The following is a 12,926-nucleotide window of genomic DNA, read 5'->3' as shown; positions in this document are numbered from 1 at the left end:
ATCTAAGGCATCCCTCGTCATTCTGGCTGATTCTCAGAGTCGGTCTCCAGGTCATTTCCTAGGCGCCTTTGAGCGGATCCCGGCTTCTGGTTGGGCCCTGAACCGAATGGCCCCGGGTTGGGCGCTCTGCACAGGGAGGAACTGTGGGAGGGTCAGACCCCGGGAAGCCAGCCCATCCAAGCTGGACCCCGGGGCTGTCGGCAGCCCGGTGTCTGGTCAGCTCTCCTGGACCTCGGATGGCTGCGAAATCCCATTTCGAGGAATTAAGTAAAAGATGAATCACGCACATGTGGAATACATTTTCTTTGCTGCACTCAAGATTTCAAATTTACAAGGAAAACTATTTGGCCACATTGGCCAAACCCGAGAAGCATTTGAGAGCGAGCCAGTGCGAGATGTCTCACGGAGACCGGCTGGGTTGGCCGGGCTCTGTGTGGAAAGACATCAGCCCGGCTTTCCCTCGAGCCCCGCGTCCCTGGACACCTGGGAGTGGATGACAAGGGGAACCCTGTCGTGCCCTCACCTACCAGGTCCGAAGGCCAGGAAGATGCCCCGCATGTCCCTGAGCTCGTTGTCATAACCGTGCCACCCACGCTGCCAGCCTTCCTTCCGGCCTGTGCTGTTCATCCAGAACGGAAGCAGCTCCCGACTCTGCAACCAAGCAAGGTGGTTACGTCTCGCTGAGCCCTGATGACTGTCATCAGGGAGCAGCTGGTCCTAACCGCCTCCCGGCGTGGGTACGTCCTTCTCAGCTCTGGGGTCCTCACTGCCTACTCCAGGTAGCTTGGACCCCTCAGGACAGCCCATCCGCTGGCTGCCAGGGAGCTCTGGTTAGGAAGGTGTTTTCTTACGTGGAGCTGAGAGGCACCTGTGCCTCACAATCGGCTTGAGAACCACTAAATACAGCATGTTCGAGACAGACCGGTGATGAAGTGTTTCTGTGGCAACATAAAAAAATGTATTTGGCCTTCGTCCCAGGTTCCTGGCACAGACTCCCCAAGCAAACCCTTGTAATGTCCTGGGTGACAGGAGTGCCTTTGTTATTCGTATGTCAGAGGACTTTTTCTCCCACACCTGGGTTTATGCTAATTGGATGACTTTGGGGCCTGAGGGAGGGGCTAGGTAGCTTCAGGAAGGAGGCTGGTCCCTCCTGGGGGGTGAGAGGGGCAGAACTTTCAGCCTGTCTTCTGACCTCTGACCTCTGACAATGAGCTCAGTCATGTGGCCAGTCATTGAATCACCCCACCCTACACAATGACACCGCATGTAAAAGCCTGGAACCACACGGCCAGGGAGTCGGGGGACTAATGAGCACAGCTACGAGCTGGGGTGGGGTGGGGTTAACCCAAAAGGACCGGGGATGATCTGTACCGCCCACCCCCCATCTCTTCCTTGCGGCCGAACCTCCATTGTAGCCTTTACAAGGAAACAGTCATCACAAGTGCAGGACCTCTCTGAGTCTGAGATGCATTCCAGGGAATTACCGAACCCGCAGGGGTTGTGAGAACCCTCCAACTGTAGCCACGTCAGATACAAGTGTTGGAGGCTGGGGACCCGCACTTGTGCCTGTAGCGTGAAGGGGTTCACTCTTGTGGGACTGAGCCCCTAACACACAGTGGGGGAGGCACACTGCTCTCACTTGGGGTGGTCAGTGTCATCACTGAGCTGCGTTGTAGGGACACCCAAGCACTGTCAGAATTATTGGAAAAGCAGCATCTAATGTCGTCATCTCGTGTTTCTAATTCAGCCCCTGAAGCCCAGAGGCAGCCCGCTCTGCCCACCAGGAGCGCCTTGCCCCATCCGTACCACCCATCCTTCCTTTCTCTGGCCCCCCACTCCCACCCCACAGCCCCTCAGAACGCGTTTGCCCCTCCTCTCCCTGTGGTCAGACGTTTGGAGCCGACACTCAGGTTCCTCTCATCCAGGTCTTGTAATTCTGCACTCCCTTCAACCGCTCTTCCTCTGGGGCGGGATCCAGGACTGTCACTGCCCTGACACCCTTCCTCCCTTCTGAACTCACTGTTCTCAGACTGCAGGTGCTCACTCAGGGGACGAAAGGCTGAAAGGTGAGTCCTGAGGAGGCTGTGGCCAGGTGGACACACCGAGCCCCTCCTGGCAGGCTGAGCATTCACTCCCGCCGGTCCAGGTGTCCCCTCACTAAGCAGGTGTGATGTCACAGACAGTGAAAACGCAGGCGGTGGAACAGCTGGTTGTGATGAATGAGCAGAAGCAAAACAGCTAAAGTACCGGCCGACCACAGGCTGGCTCACAGACCTGTAATAGTCCCGCGTAGTTGGTGGGCTGTACTGTTCACCAAGAGCTGACCCTGACATTCACCTAATCGTCATGATGTCCCTCCTTTGTAGTTGAAGAAACCAAGGCACAGAGAGGCGAACTGGGACTCAAAGTCACACAGCAGCGGAGTGGCAGATCCGGGACTGACACCCAGGTCACCTGTCTCCCTGAACTTATGCACCTTTCACTAACCACAGCCAGAGGTCACCACCGTGCTCCTGTGGGCACTGGACAGCGAGGGCCTCCCCGGCCCTTGCCTCTCCCCTCCCTGACTGGTGGCCAGTTATAAAGTGTAGGGAAGAGGCTGTGGAGTTGGATCGGGTGGGGTGAAATTCCGGCTTGCCGCTTTCTAGCTCTGTGATCCTGGGCAAGCCACTTCGCCCCTCTGAGCTTCTGTTTTCCTGTGGAGGGTGACGATGCCCACCCCACTGAGATTTCGGAGTGTGGCATGGCTGCGTGCTCAGTGACACACAAGAGGTGCTCGTTGAAGGGCCGTGGACGGCCTCCAGATGCATGGGCTGTGGGGCGGGCGCGCTGGCCCCGTGCGGCCAGGCAGTGATGGCCTTGAAGGCTGAACTCGCCTCTGCCGATTTAGCTGTCATATCACATCGCACACCCGTCCAGTCTCAGCCCATAAATCGCTCCCTGGCATGAGTGCTGGCCAAATTGCGCTATTTCACTGACTCTCCATTTCCTGCATTTCCACCCCCTGGGCCCCTTCTCCTGCAGCTGGAGCTCGTACTTTTCCACGGGAACGTTTCTGTTAACTCAGTGCATTTCTCCCTGGTCGTACCCTTTTTACTCTTTATCTGTTGGATGATCGCGACACTCCCTGACTTGGCTTCGGCAGCTACTGTGCCGTGAGGCGGCAGTTCCTGGGTGGGACATGTTGTTCCTAACGACTTCAGCAATTAGGAACCCCATAGGACGTGTGCACCCCACGACAGAGCGACAGGGGAAAGGGAGGCGAAGACCAAGTACCCGGTTAAAAAGTTCCAGTCTAAATTCCACAGAGACAGGGGCAGGCAGAAGTAACGCCTGCCCGAGTGTGGTTGGTAGGGCAATAATAGGGGTGTGATGATTTATAGTTGCAATGCGAACGTTTCACCTAAAATGTCACCTGGTGTGCTTGAGTGTGATATTGTTATGTTACAGAAATACATGTTTATGATTTTGTAATAAAGAGGGGCGTTATTTGTGCCGGGCCCCGTACAAGTAATGAACATCTCAGCCCTAATGGTGACAGGGGAGTGGTCTGGTGACAGAGAAAACCACTAGGTTTTACGAAAGTGACAAGCTGCTTCAGTGAAACAACTGTTCTTACTGGGTTTCCAAAGTAAGAATCAACCGGCTGCTCCTGGGCAAAACTAACCCTCTCTGTTTATGTGACCGAAATTAAATCATTGCATGCAGGGTCCCAGTTTCAACACGGTGCATTGAACGATTGTTCCTCTCCTTCCTGTGGGCGCCCGTCACCACTGTCATGCCGTACCCACACCCCCTCCCCCGTGCTTGCATGTGAGGTGGCACTGAGAAGGGTGCGTGTGGGTCACAGTCCAGCCTCCAGAGCTGGAGTCCCCAGGCTGCCTGACGCCAGCCGACCCACCAGGTCCAGGGACTGCCCCATAGCGCCACCTAGTGACAGCCTAAGGAGGTGCCCAGACCCTCCAGGTTTGGCCCGAGGTGAGCTGGGTAGAGAACTGGGTGGGGTATGTGTGGGAGGGAGCAGGGGAGAACCCCTGAGTTTGGGTCACTAAAAGAGCCAGGCTTTGCTGTAGGCTGAGCAGCCAATTTCCAGAAGATTCCGGAAACACGCAGTCCTGCTGCCGCATGTTGTGCAAGGCCTGGGTAGGGGACCTGGTGGCTCCCCACTGATAAAAAGGGCGGAATCCACTCCATGAAGGCAGTGAAGAAAGGGGGGGGGGGGCTTGGTGAAAGGAATCCGGGCAGGGGTGGGGCGTCCCTGCCAGCACGTGGGAGAAGGCAGTGGTTTACAAGCCTATTTATTCAATGCAACAGAGTCACTGGGCACTGAATCTGCCAGCCTCTCTGCTAGGGTGTCGAGAGTGGTTCCTTCACCTAAAAAGGCTAGTCTTTAGGGAGGAGGGAGAGGGGCTACAGCTCCGGGGTAGTTTCCTGGCAAGTCAGGACCAGGGTGGGCGCCCTGACCCTGAGGCAGGGAGGTGGGTCCAGGTGCCGAGGAGCCAGCCCTGTGGGTGTCAGCAGGGGTGGGCTGTGTGAGTGTGTGTGTGGGGTGTATACTGTGTGTGTGTATGAGCGTATGCAGCCGTGGCGCACTACAGAGGCCTCACAGCGAGCTCTCAAACTAACAGTGGGCAGGTGCTGAGGTCCCTCAGTATCAGGACCCTTGGAAATTCTACTAGTGGGCACAGTCCAGCACGGAGAGGCCTGAGAGGCCAGGAGACCCCAGGGACCTCCCACAGGACACGAAAGCAGCCACCAGAGTGAGACTGTGGGAAAGAGCGAGAGGAAATGAGAATTTACTGCCCTCGGGTGCTGGCCTACCTGAGGTTACGGCAGTCAAATAGGGGGACCAACTGTCCTGAAATCTGATGAAAAGAAATGAAATGTGAACCCGTCTCTAGGTGTGAGGGCCTTACTTTATTCTCCTCGGACATGGTTATAACAGGAACCTCCCAGGCCCCAAAAGTGCGATACACTTCTGGCATCATCTCAGGCTGAAAAAGGAGCTCAATAATAATATGTGAGTCAGAGGCGGCTTCGATTAAAACCCTCTCGGGAGTGACAATGATGGGGCCCATTCTCACGGCGTTGCTGCTGGGGTCCAGAGTGGGCTTTGGTTTCCATTACAAACCGCCATTTCTCAGATTTTGCAGCCTTGCTATTTTAAAGGCTCCTCCCGAGGGGCTCCCTGTTGGCAGGACCCCTCAGAGTCCTGGGGGACACAGATCATGAGCCTTAAGGCGTGCATTTGCCACATGCCACCGCAAAGAGATGTCCCTCAAACAGCCTCTCTCTCTGTCTCGGAAGGCTCCCTCCATCTAAAGCAGAATTTCGCTGCACAGGCCTCTGGCCCTGCTCTGACCCTGGGAAGCCTGTTGCCTCACACAGCCTAAATCTGGAAATGAAAAATGCCAGACAGCCAAGTCGGCAGGAGCAAGAAAAACAGAGTTCCTTGGAGTAGACGGGCGTGTGGAGGACAGCACTGAGTGGATGGGGTTTTTCTTTTCCTTCCTTTTTTTCCAGGATCGTGTTTATCGAAGCGTGCCAGGGGTGAGGAGGGCACGCGTGTGTTCTCAGATGGCTGACGCAGGCGACCCTAATCACCACCAAAAAGCAGGCCGCTTCCAGCACTCAACACCCAACTTCCTGACACTCGGGGAGTCGGGCCTGGACAATACCACTCGGGCTGCCCCTGACACTCAGAAGCCACGTTTCCCAGATTGTCTTCATTTCCCCCGAATGTTTTGGGTCCAGGCCTAACTGCCAATCACCCACAGGCCTTAGAACGGAGGCTGGCATGGCATGTCCTTTGCCAGCTTTCAAAATAAACCTTTCCTCCTGAGACATTTGCTGGCCTCCCTGAGAAAGCCTGGCCTGCACTTGCTGCATTTTTTTCTCCACTCAGAAGATCGACAGGGAGACACCGTGCTTCACAATCTCTCACCAGGGCCTGTCCGCATCTGGCCACCTTTTTCAGCACGGTGGCGTGAAGCAGACGCTGTCCAGAAGAAACCGCAGGAATTGGCCCCGAAACTAGAGGGACTGCAGAGAGCTGACCTGTCCTGCCCTTGGGCTCCAGCTTCGGGCTAATGGAAGCTTGGGGAATTTCCACACTTTTTCCCCATTGAAATCTCTTCTAGGGCTACTAATAATTAGCTCAAGTTCAAGGCCTGACTTAGCTTTCCTCTCTGTTTGCTTGGTTACTGATTTACAGACCAACAAAGTGAACAACCAGTCAAACCAAGAATCTCAATATTTAATGCGTATTTAATCTCAATAATTAATTCATTTAACTCACATTCCACGAACATATCCTTGGCCATGAACTAGTATTCCATGGAGGAAAAGGAAGGTTAAGATGCCACAGACCTGACCTCAAGGAGTTTCTAGCCCAGGAGGAAGACTCTAAAAGCAGACAGACAAATATAGCCCCTGGGGGAGCGATTCAGGGTTTTACGAGAATCCTGAGATGGAGGAAGTTAGAGAAGAGTTGGATGCTTCATGGCACAGATGGTGTTTGAGTCGGACTCAAAGGGAGCCAGGGAGGAGGGGACACTCCAGGGATTGTCCTGACTATTTATCAGGATAGTTGATGTTACCAGACCCTCTGTGTGCAGGCCTGGGAGCAGAGAGCACGGAACATGTCGGGAGACCAGTTACGTCTCTCCGACCCTTTAAAAACTTCACTTGGGCCTTGCACTGGACAAATCATTTCCACAAACATGACTAATGAGGTTCATGCATGTGCAAATCATCCATGCTGGCAACAGGAAATGACGGACCCAGGGTTTAGAAGAGAGAAAGGAAGCAGAACGAACAGCTGAGCTAGTGGAGGGGTTTTTGCAGGACTACACGAGCAAGAACAAAAAGTAAGTGAAAATGTTAGAACTTCTGTTTCTGCCAGTGTGAAGCAGCCCGTCCCGAGAACCAGGAGGGTGAGTCTGTGCCTCTGAAACAGGAAGTCGGAGAGGCCAAACCCTTTGATGGGAGACTTGGAGGATCTTTGCAAAACTGGACGGACTGTGTACTTACTGGTCATGTTTGGTTCAAGTCCTGCCTCGTCCTTCCTAGCTTTGTAAACTTAGGCAAGACATTTAAAACGTTGAGCCCAATCAGCTCGTACAATTGGGGTGGCAATATCCACGATGCAGAGACAGTAACCAGGAGACACTTAATTCAAGGTCGCTATTATTGCTGCTATTATTGACCAAAATTCTGAAAAAATTTTTTTATACATTTAATATCTACAAAATGTAAAATAACTCAATATGCGCGTCATTGAAACTTTTGGAGGTGGTTGTGGGGGGCTCATTCTAGAGTTGCTAATGATCCCTGATAAGTATAAATCATTTTTACAGCACGCATTATTACTAATTAAGGTGTAGGGAGTAACACTGGTCGTCTCTGTATTTAGTGGGTGAATAAGGACAACAGGAGTTTCAAAGGAACTGCTCACCACCTCAGTTGCTCAACTCTGCCTTTCTCATGAATTGTGAGTTACAGCGTCTTGAAGGTCACAGTGCTCCTCTTTAGAACTCTCTGCAACTTTCCATTGCCCTGCAGAGCACGCAGCATCTTTCCCACGGCCTGGACCAATCACGCATTGGCTCCCTGCACAGCCTCCCCTCTCCTGTCTCCCCATCACCAGCCACGTGGCCCCTTCTGTCAGTTCCGCTCATTCTCGAAGCCCTTTCTTTCCTATCTCCTTTCAAGCATCTCAGTCCTTGGTCTGGAAAGTAGCACCCCCACCCCCAACCCTGGCCCCCCACCTGTCTGATCGATGACCACTCATCCTCCAGGTTTCAAGAGACCCTCTGCCCCCTCATGTCACGTGAGTCTTCTCTCCCAGACGGTGTCTTCCATAATGCCATTGTGTTGTGATTGCACCCTCCTTCATGTGTGTGGTATGCGTGCTTGTTTCCTATCTGGCTCCTTCCCTGGGCCGCAAGCTCCAGGAGGACAGCAGCTCCTTACTGTAGCCAGAATTAGAACTTGGCTGGGGTATGTGTGGTGGGCACTCTTCAACTATTTGCTGGACATGGTAGTTGACTTTTTAGGTAGAGCGTGGATGTTATGGCAGAGGAGAGAGTGCTTGAGTTTGGCGGCAACTACCCCCTTGTGTCTCCACTCTATACTTCGCTGTGTTGCTCCTGACTATCCCACATGCCAAGGGCATTTAGCATCTCTGGACCCGCCTCCTGAGGGACCTTGGACCACCCTAGATGTGGTGACAACCAGGCTGCCCCAGCGACTCCCAGGGGTGGGTGGGACAGGGGGGAGTGCCAGGGGCTGTGGAAAACTGGGCGTATGGGCCCCGCTTGTTCCAGGCTCAGATGCTCCAGTGAAGAGTGTGACCCTTGTCCCCTGGCAAGGACAAGCAGTGGGAGCTTTCCAGAAGACAGCGCCCAGGTCTGAGGGAGACAGAGGAGGTGATAGCATCAGCTGGGGACCCCTATTTCCTTGCTTGGCAGGTGTGGAAGGCTGGGACCTGACCTCTACAGGCAGCCTGGGTTTTTGTTTCTTCATTTTAGTTCTGAGACTGTGGCTGGGGGAGCAGAAGGCAGAGAAAGGACTGGCTCTCGCTGGAAACCCAGTCCGTGTTCAAAGGGTGCAGAGCAGAAGCAAACTGTGTGTGTGAGGGGGGGGGCTCTGTGCAAGGAGCAGCGTCAGCATTCACAACGGGGACTGTGCGGTTCCAAGTGACAAAGGAAATCTGTTTTCCCATCGCTATCTTTTTCAGTGACAACGCTCTAAATGACCATTAAAAAAAAGAAACAAAATCTAACTCAGTTAAGTCTTCCTGTTAGAGCAGCCAGCTGCCTTGGAGTCTGCTAAACTTAAACTGGTGGCAAAAAGTTGGCGTTTCTATGGGAATAGAAACAAAATTGTGCAGACTTGTGGCACAGCAGCCAGAGGGAGGAAGGGAAGGGAGCCCGGTCTCTCGGCCCCCACCCCGCCTCTGTGTGTCCCGACTCAGCTGCCTCCGGGATCAGGGCTGCACCAGGGAGAATGTTTCTGGGCTCTCCAGAGCCAGACCCAGGGCGGACCCTTGCAGGCTCGAGAGGGCTTCGCAGCTGCAGCAGGGGGCTTGGTGCCGTCTAGCAAGACCGTGCTCTGGGACATTGGGGGCAGCTCAAAACCCAGGGTGCCTTTACCAGGTGGGAGGTGAGGGGCCCTGGCACAGAGCAGGAACAGGTGAGAGAAGGGAGTTTTCAATCCTCAGTGGTCAAGCAAGTATAATGAAGAACAGAAAGATATAAAAGAAACACGTGTAAGGTAACAAGGAGAGAGCGGCTGCTCTCATTCCTAGGACTTTTTGAGGACAAAGAAATAGAACCCCAAGGTTATATCGAAGTGGAATCAGAAATTATATTTTTTACATAGGAGCCTTAAAAATAAAAAAAATCCACAAATTCAAGCACAGGAGTAAAATGACTGAGGCATTTAGTTTAGGGAACTAAGGTATGAAAAGGAGTGATTAAATTTAGACCTAAATGTCTCTCGGGACATTAAGGACAACCATGATTTTCCAGAGAAACCTTTGTGTCCGCATGTTGTAGACACCACAAGTTCTGTTAATGTCACTGGTTGTCCTTTCCTCTTTGGGTTGGCTGCTAGGAAGCTCAGAACCACATGCGTGTTCCACTTCATGTTGTGGTATGTTACTTTCTGGGCTCACGTCTGTGATGCAGAGCTATTGAGAGAATTACCAATAGGAGCTGGGAGGTACTTAATTCAAGGTAGCTATTATTATTTCATCATGGCTGTTGACTAAAATTTAAGATGAAATTTTTCTTGATAGATTTCTTATCTACAATGGGCAAAACAACTATGTTCACATCACTGAAACTTTGGGAGAGGAGTCACTCTCAAGTTTCTCAGGAGCCAGGAGTGATGAGTGGAGATTTGTTCTGTAGTGTATGGTTTTAGGGATTCAGTCCTGTGAGGTAACGGTGGCGGCCTCCATGTGCAGCCGGTCAGCACTCACCTCTCGGCACTGATCTTATTTTTTTTATGTCCTATATAGCTTCCCTCCGATTTCTTTCCTTTCTAAAAAAAGTTTCTCCTTCAAGTGTTCTAAAAAAAATTATCTTCTTTCTGAAATGATTATATATAGATATATAAAAGTATTTAAGTAATTGTCATGAGTTAGGCATTATTTAAGTATAGTTGGTATACAATCTTATATTGGTTATATTAGTTCCAGGTATAAAATAGAGATTGGACATTTTTATACCTTACCATGTAATCACTCCACTAATTCTAGTAATCATCTGTCACCTTGTAAACTTATCACAATATTATTGACTATATTTTGGAAGAGAGAGGGTGGGGGATGTGTGGAAAGGGAAAGAGGATTAGAGGCATTCTTTCCTTCTGCTGTCATGGCTTCTCCCCCTTTCCTAAGCCATACAGTGAACTAATGGGTAGCCCTAGTTCTGATTTACACATAGGTGTGTTTGTGTATTTGTGTGATGTATACAAGAGTAATATGATGTATAATATAGTGTGCAGTTGCCATACGGCTTCACCCTCAGAAGATACTGGAATTTGCCAGTTTCCGCAGGGAAGCAGGTACTCGAGTCGCCGCGGGATGGTGGCAAGGGTGGGATGGGATCAGAGCTGGGACGGGGGCAGGCATGACAGGGTTGTCACTGGGCTTTCTGAGGGACCAGGAGCCATCTTTCCATGCCCTTTGTTTGCTGATCTAAGCTCTAAGGACTAGTCTGCCTCATCCCCAGCCCCTGTCCCACTGTGGTCTGGTGGGTGTGGCCTGCGCTTCAACTTGGTGCTAGGTCTTAGCACCACAGTGGACCCGAGGGGAAACTTTCTAGCCACGCTGGTGAGTTGGTTGATGAGACCTAAGCGGAAGTTTGCTAGTGGGTTCCGGGCAGAAGTGGATTCACAGTGTAGTTTAAAAAGTTTAAGCATCAGGGTTTCTCATTTGTATGGGTTTCTTCTAGGTCCCAGCCCCTAATTTTATACTCATAATTGTATTCCTTCTGTTCTTAAAGAGAGACCCCTTCCCCAAATTTTATACTCATAATTGTATTCCTTCTGTTCTTAAAGAGAGACCCCTTCCCCAAATTTTATGATTGCCAGAGTCCCACAAAACCTGTATTTGCCTCTTATGCTAGGATATATTTTTTTCTTCCTGATCAAAGTAATAGATATATAAGAAGTAACAGATATATAAGAAGAAGCCACGTCCTCTTTTTTCTTGCTTTGGGATAATGGAAGGGATGTGATGCTTGGAGCTGCAGCAGCCATCTTGTGGCCCTGAGGGGGAAACCTAAAGAATTACAGAAGAGCTGACTCAAGGCCTTGATATCACTGAGTTGCTCATGAACCAACCCTGCAGCTGCCTACCTCTAGACTTCCACTTATATGAGATAATAAATCTCTATTATTTAAACCACATTTATTTAAGTGACCTATGACTTATAACCAAGAACATCTTGACTGATACCCCTGGGTCCCCCATCACTGTGTTAATCACTCATCAGAAAATCATGCTACAGCCAAGATACCGTGTCTGCCTACCCGATGGCTGCAGTGGCTTCATTGGTGCCTGCCCTGTCCTCCTGGAGGGCCTCTCCCCCGGCACCTCATTAGTTGTCCAGTCTCTTAACGATGACCTCTGGCTTGGCCACTGTCCTACCTAAGTGTGTTCCCCTGTAAATTACCCCAAATCACCTCTGCCTTCTTACAACCTCCCTCCGCACCGAACAGCAGCCTCTCGGGGCAGCTGATTTCAGCTCAGTATGAGAAAGTGAACAATACATGCCCCGCCATGCTAAGAAATGAGTGCCAGCCAACTGTGAATGAACTCATCTATTTGCTTTAAAAATGCAAAAGAAGTTCCAGCAGAATTTCCTAAATTGAACGAGTTCCAGGAATGAGGCCTTTGGTGCGACTTGGAAAGCTGGCTTCACACAATGAAGTTGGATAGACACCCACTCGACTGCGTGTGTGCTCAGGGCAAAGTCCTGAGAAAACTGCCACAGGTGAAGAGTGCCGTGCACCTGGTGCACTCTCGTTCCAGGTGAGTTTCAGACAGTGTGAAAAAGTGAAGAGAAGCATTTTGGTTCATCGAGGAGAGAACGTGAGGGGCAGAGGCGAACCTCTTGGAGGCTTTTAAAAGTACATGGCCTGCTCTGGCCACGAAACTCGGTTGGAGCGATGCTCTGGGAATCAATAAGCTACCGGTTTGATTCCTGGTCAGGGCACATGCCTACATTTCAGAGTTTGATTCATCGTTAGGGTGCATACAGGAAGCAGCTAGTCAATGTTTCTCTTTCTCTCCCTTCCTCTCTCTAAAATCAATTGATCAATAAAATTTTAAAATCACTTGGCCTAAGAGGCCAAGTCTATAGAGGGCGCAGCTCAGCCTGGGGTCAGCTCCGGCCAGGTCCGCTCCCTTTCCTCAGTGACCGGGTGCTTCTCTGACTGAGAGCCCACCGGAGCATCTCAGTCCTCCTGAATGACTGAATTGCATGTCCAGGAACTCCCACTGTCCCACACCCAGGTCCCTAGATGTCCCCTCATTTGCCCAGTCACTATTTCTGATCACCATCTCTGATCACCACCTGACCTCTCTGGCAGGTTCAGTACTAGGCGCAGGCTTCCTACTTTGGGGGCCTTGGCTGGTTGTGCCAACACCTGCCACGCCTTTACCTGTAGTCTGCTCTCTCCGCAGCCCACCTTCAAACTCGCATCCACAGTAACCCGGGCCCTCTTCAGTACTCTAAACAGGGCGGGACCACAGTTCCCCTGAAGGGCCAGGCCTTTGCGCGCTGGCCCAGTATCAGGAGCTGATTGAAGAGTCTGATGACCTTGGCATCCGGGCCAGTGAGGAGGAGGCCACTGATGTCCTTTGGGCACGAGGCGACCACACTTATGACCCCAAATGCAAAATAATCTCC

At 51.5% G+C, this 12,926-nt stretch overlaps 1 protein-coding gene and 1 long non-coding RNA gene across 3 annotated transcripts in view; one reads left to right on the top strand and one right to left on the bottom strand.

Moving 5' to 3' along the window:
- The window catches only part of ENPP6 (ectonucleotide pyrophosphatase/phosphodiesterase 6), a 73,059-nt gene that overhangs the window by 7,477 nt on the left and 52,656 nt on the right, over nt 1-12,926 (bottom strand). The window contains exon 7 of the mRNA XM_037128876.2: nt 528-651. Within this exon, the coding sequence (XP_036984771.2) occupies nt 528-651 (124 nt within the window). The remainder of the gene's footprint in view (nt 1-527; nt 652-12,926) is intronic.
- Nucleotides 1-12,926, top strand: part of LOC128626635 (uncharacterized) — a 32,405-nt gene that overhangs the window by 18,603 nt on the left and 876 nt on the right. The gene's annotated exons all lie outside the window — the stretch shown is intronic.

This window comes from Artibeus jamaicensis, unplaced genomic scaffold (genome assembly GCF_021234435.1).
Source record: "Artibeus jamaicensis isolate MK-2021 breed Jamaican fruit bat unplaced genomic scaffold, CSHL_Jam_final scaffold_833, whole genome shotgun sequence".
In the NCBI taxonomy this organism is placed as follows: Eukaryota; Metazoa; Chordata; class Mammalia; order Chiroptera; family Phyllostomidae; genus Artibeus; species Artibeus jamaicensis.
This window is presented reverse-complemented; position numbering and strand designations above follow the sequence as displayed.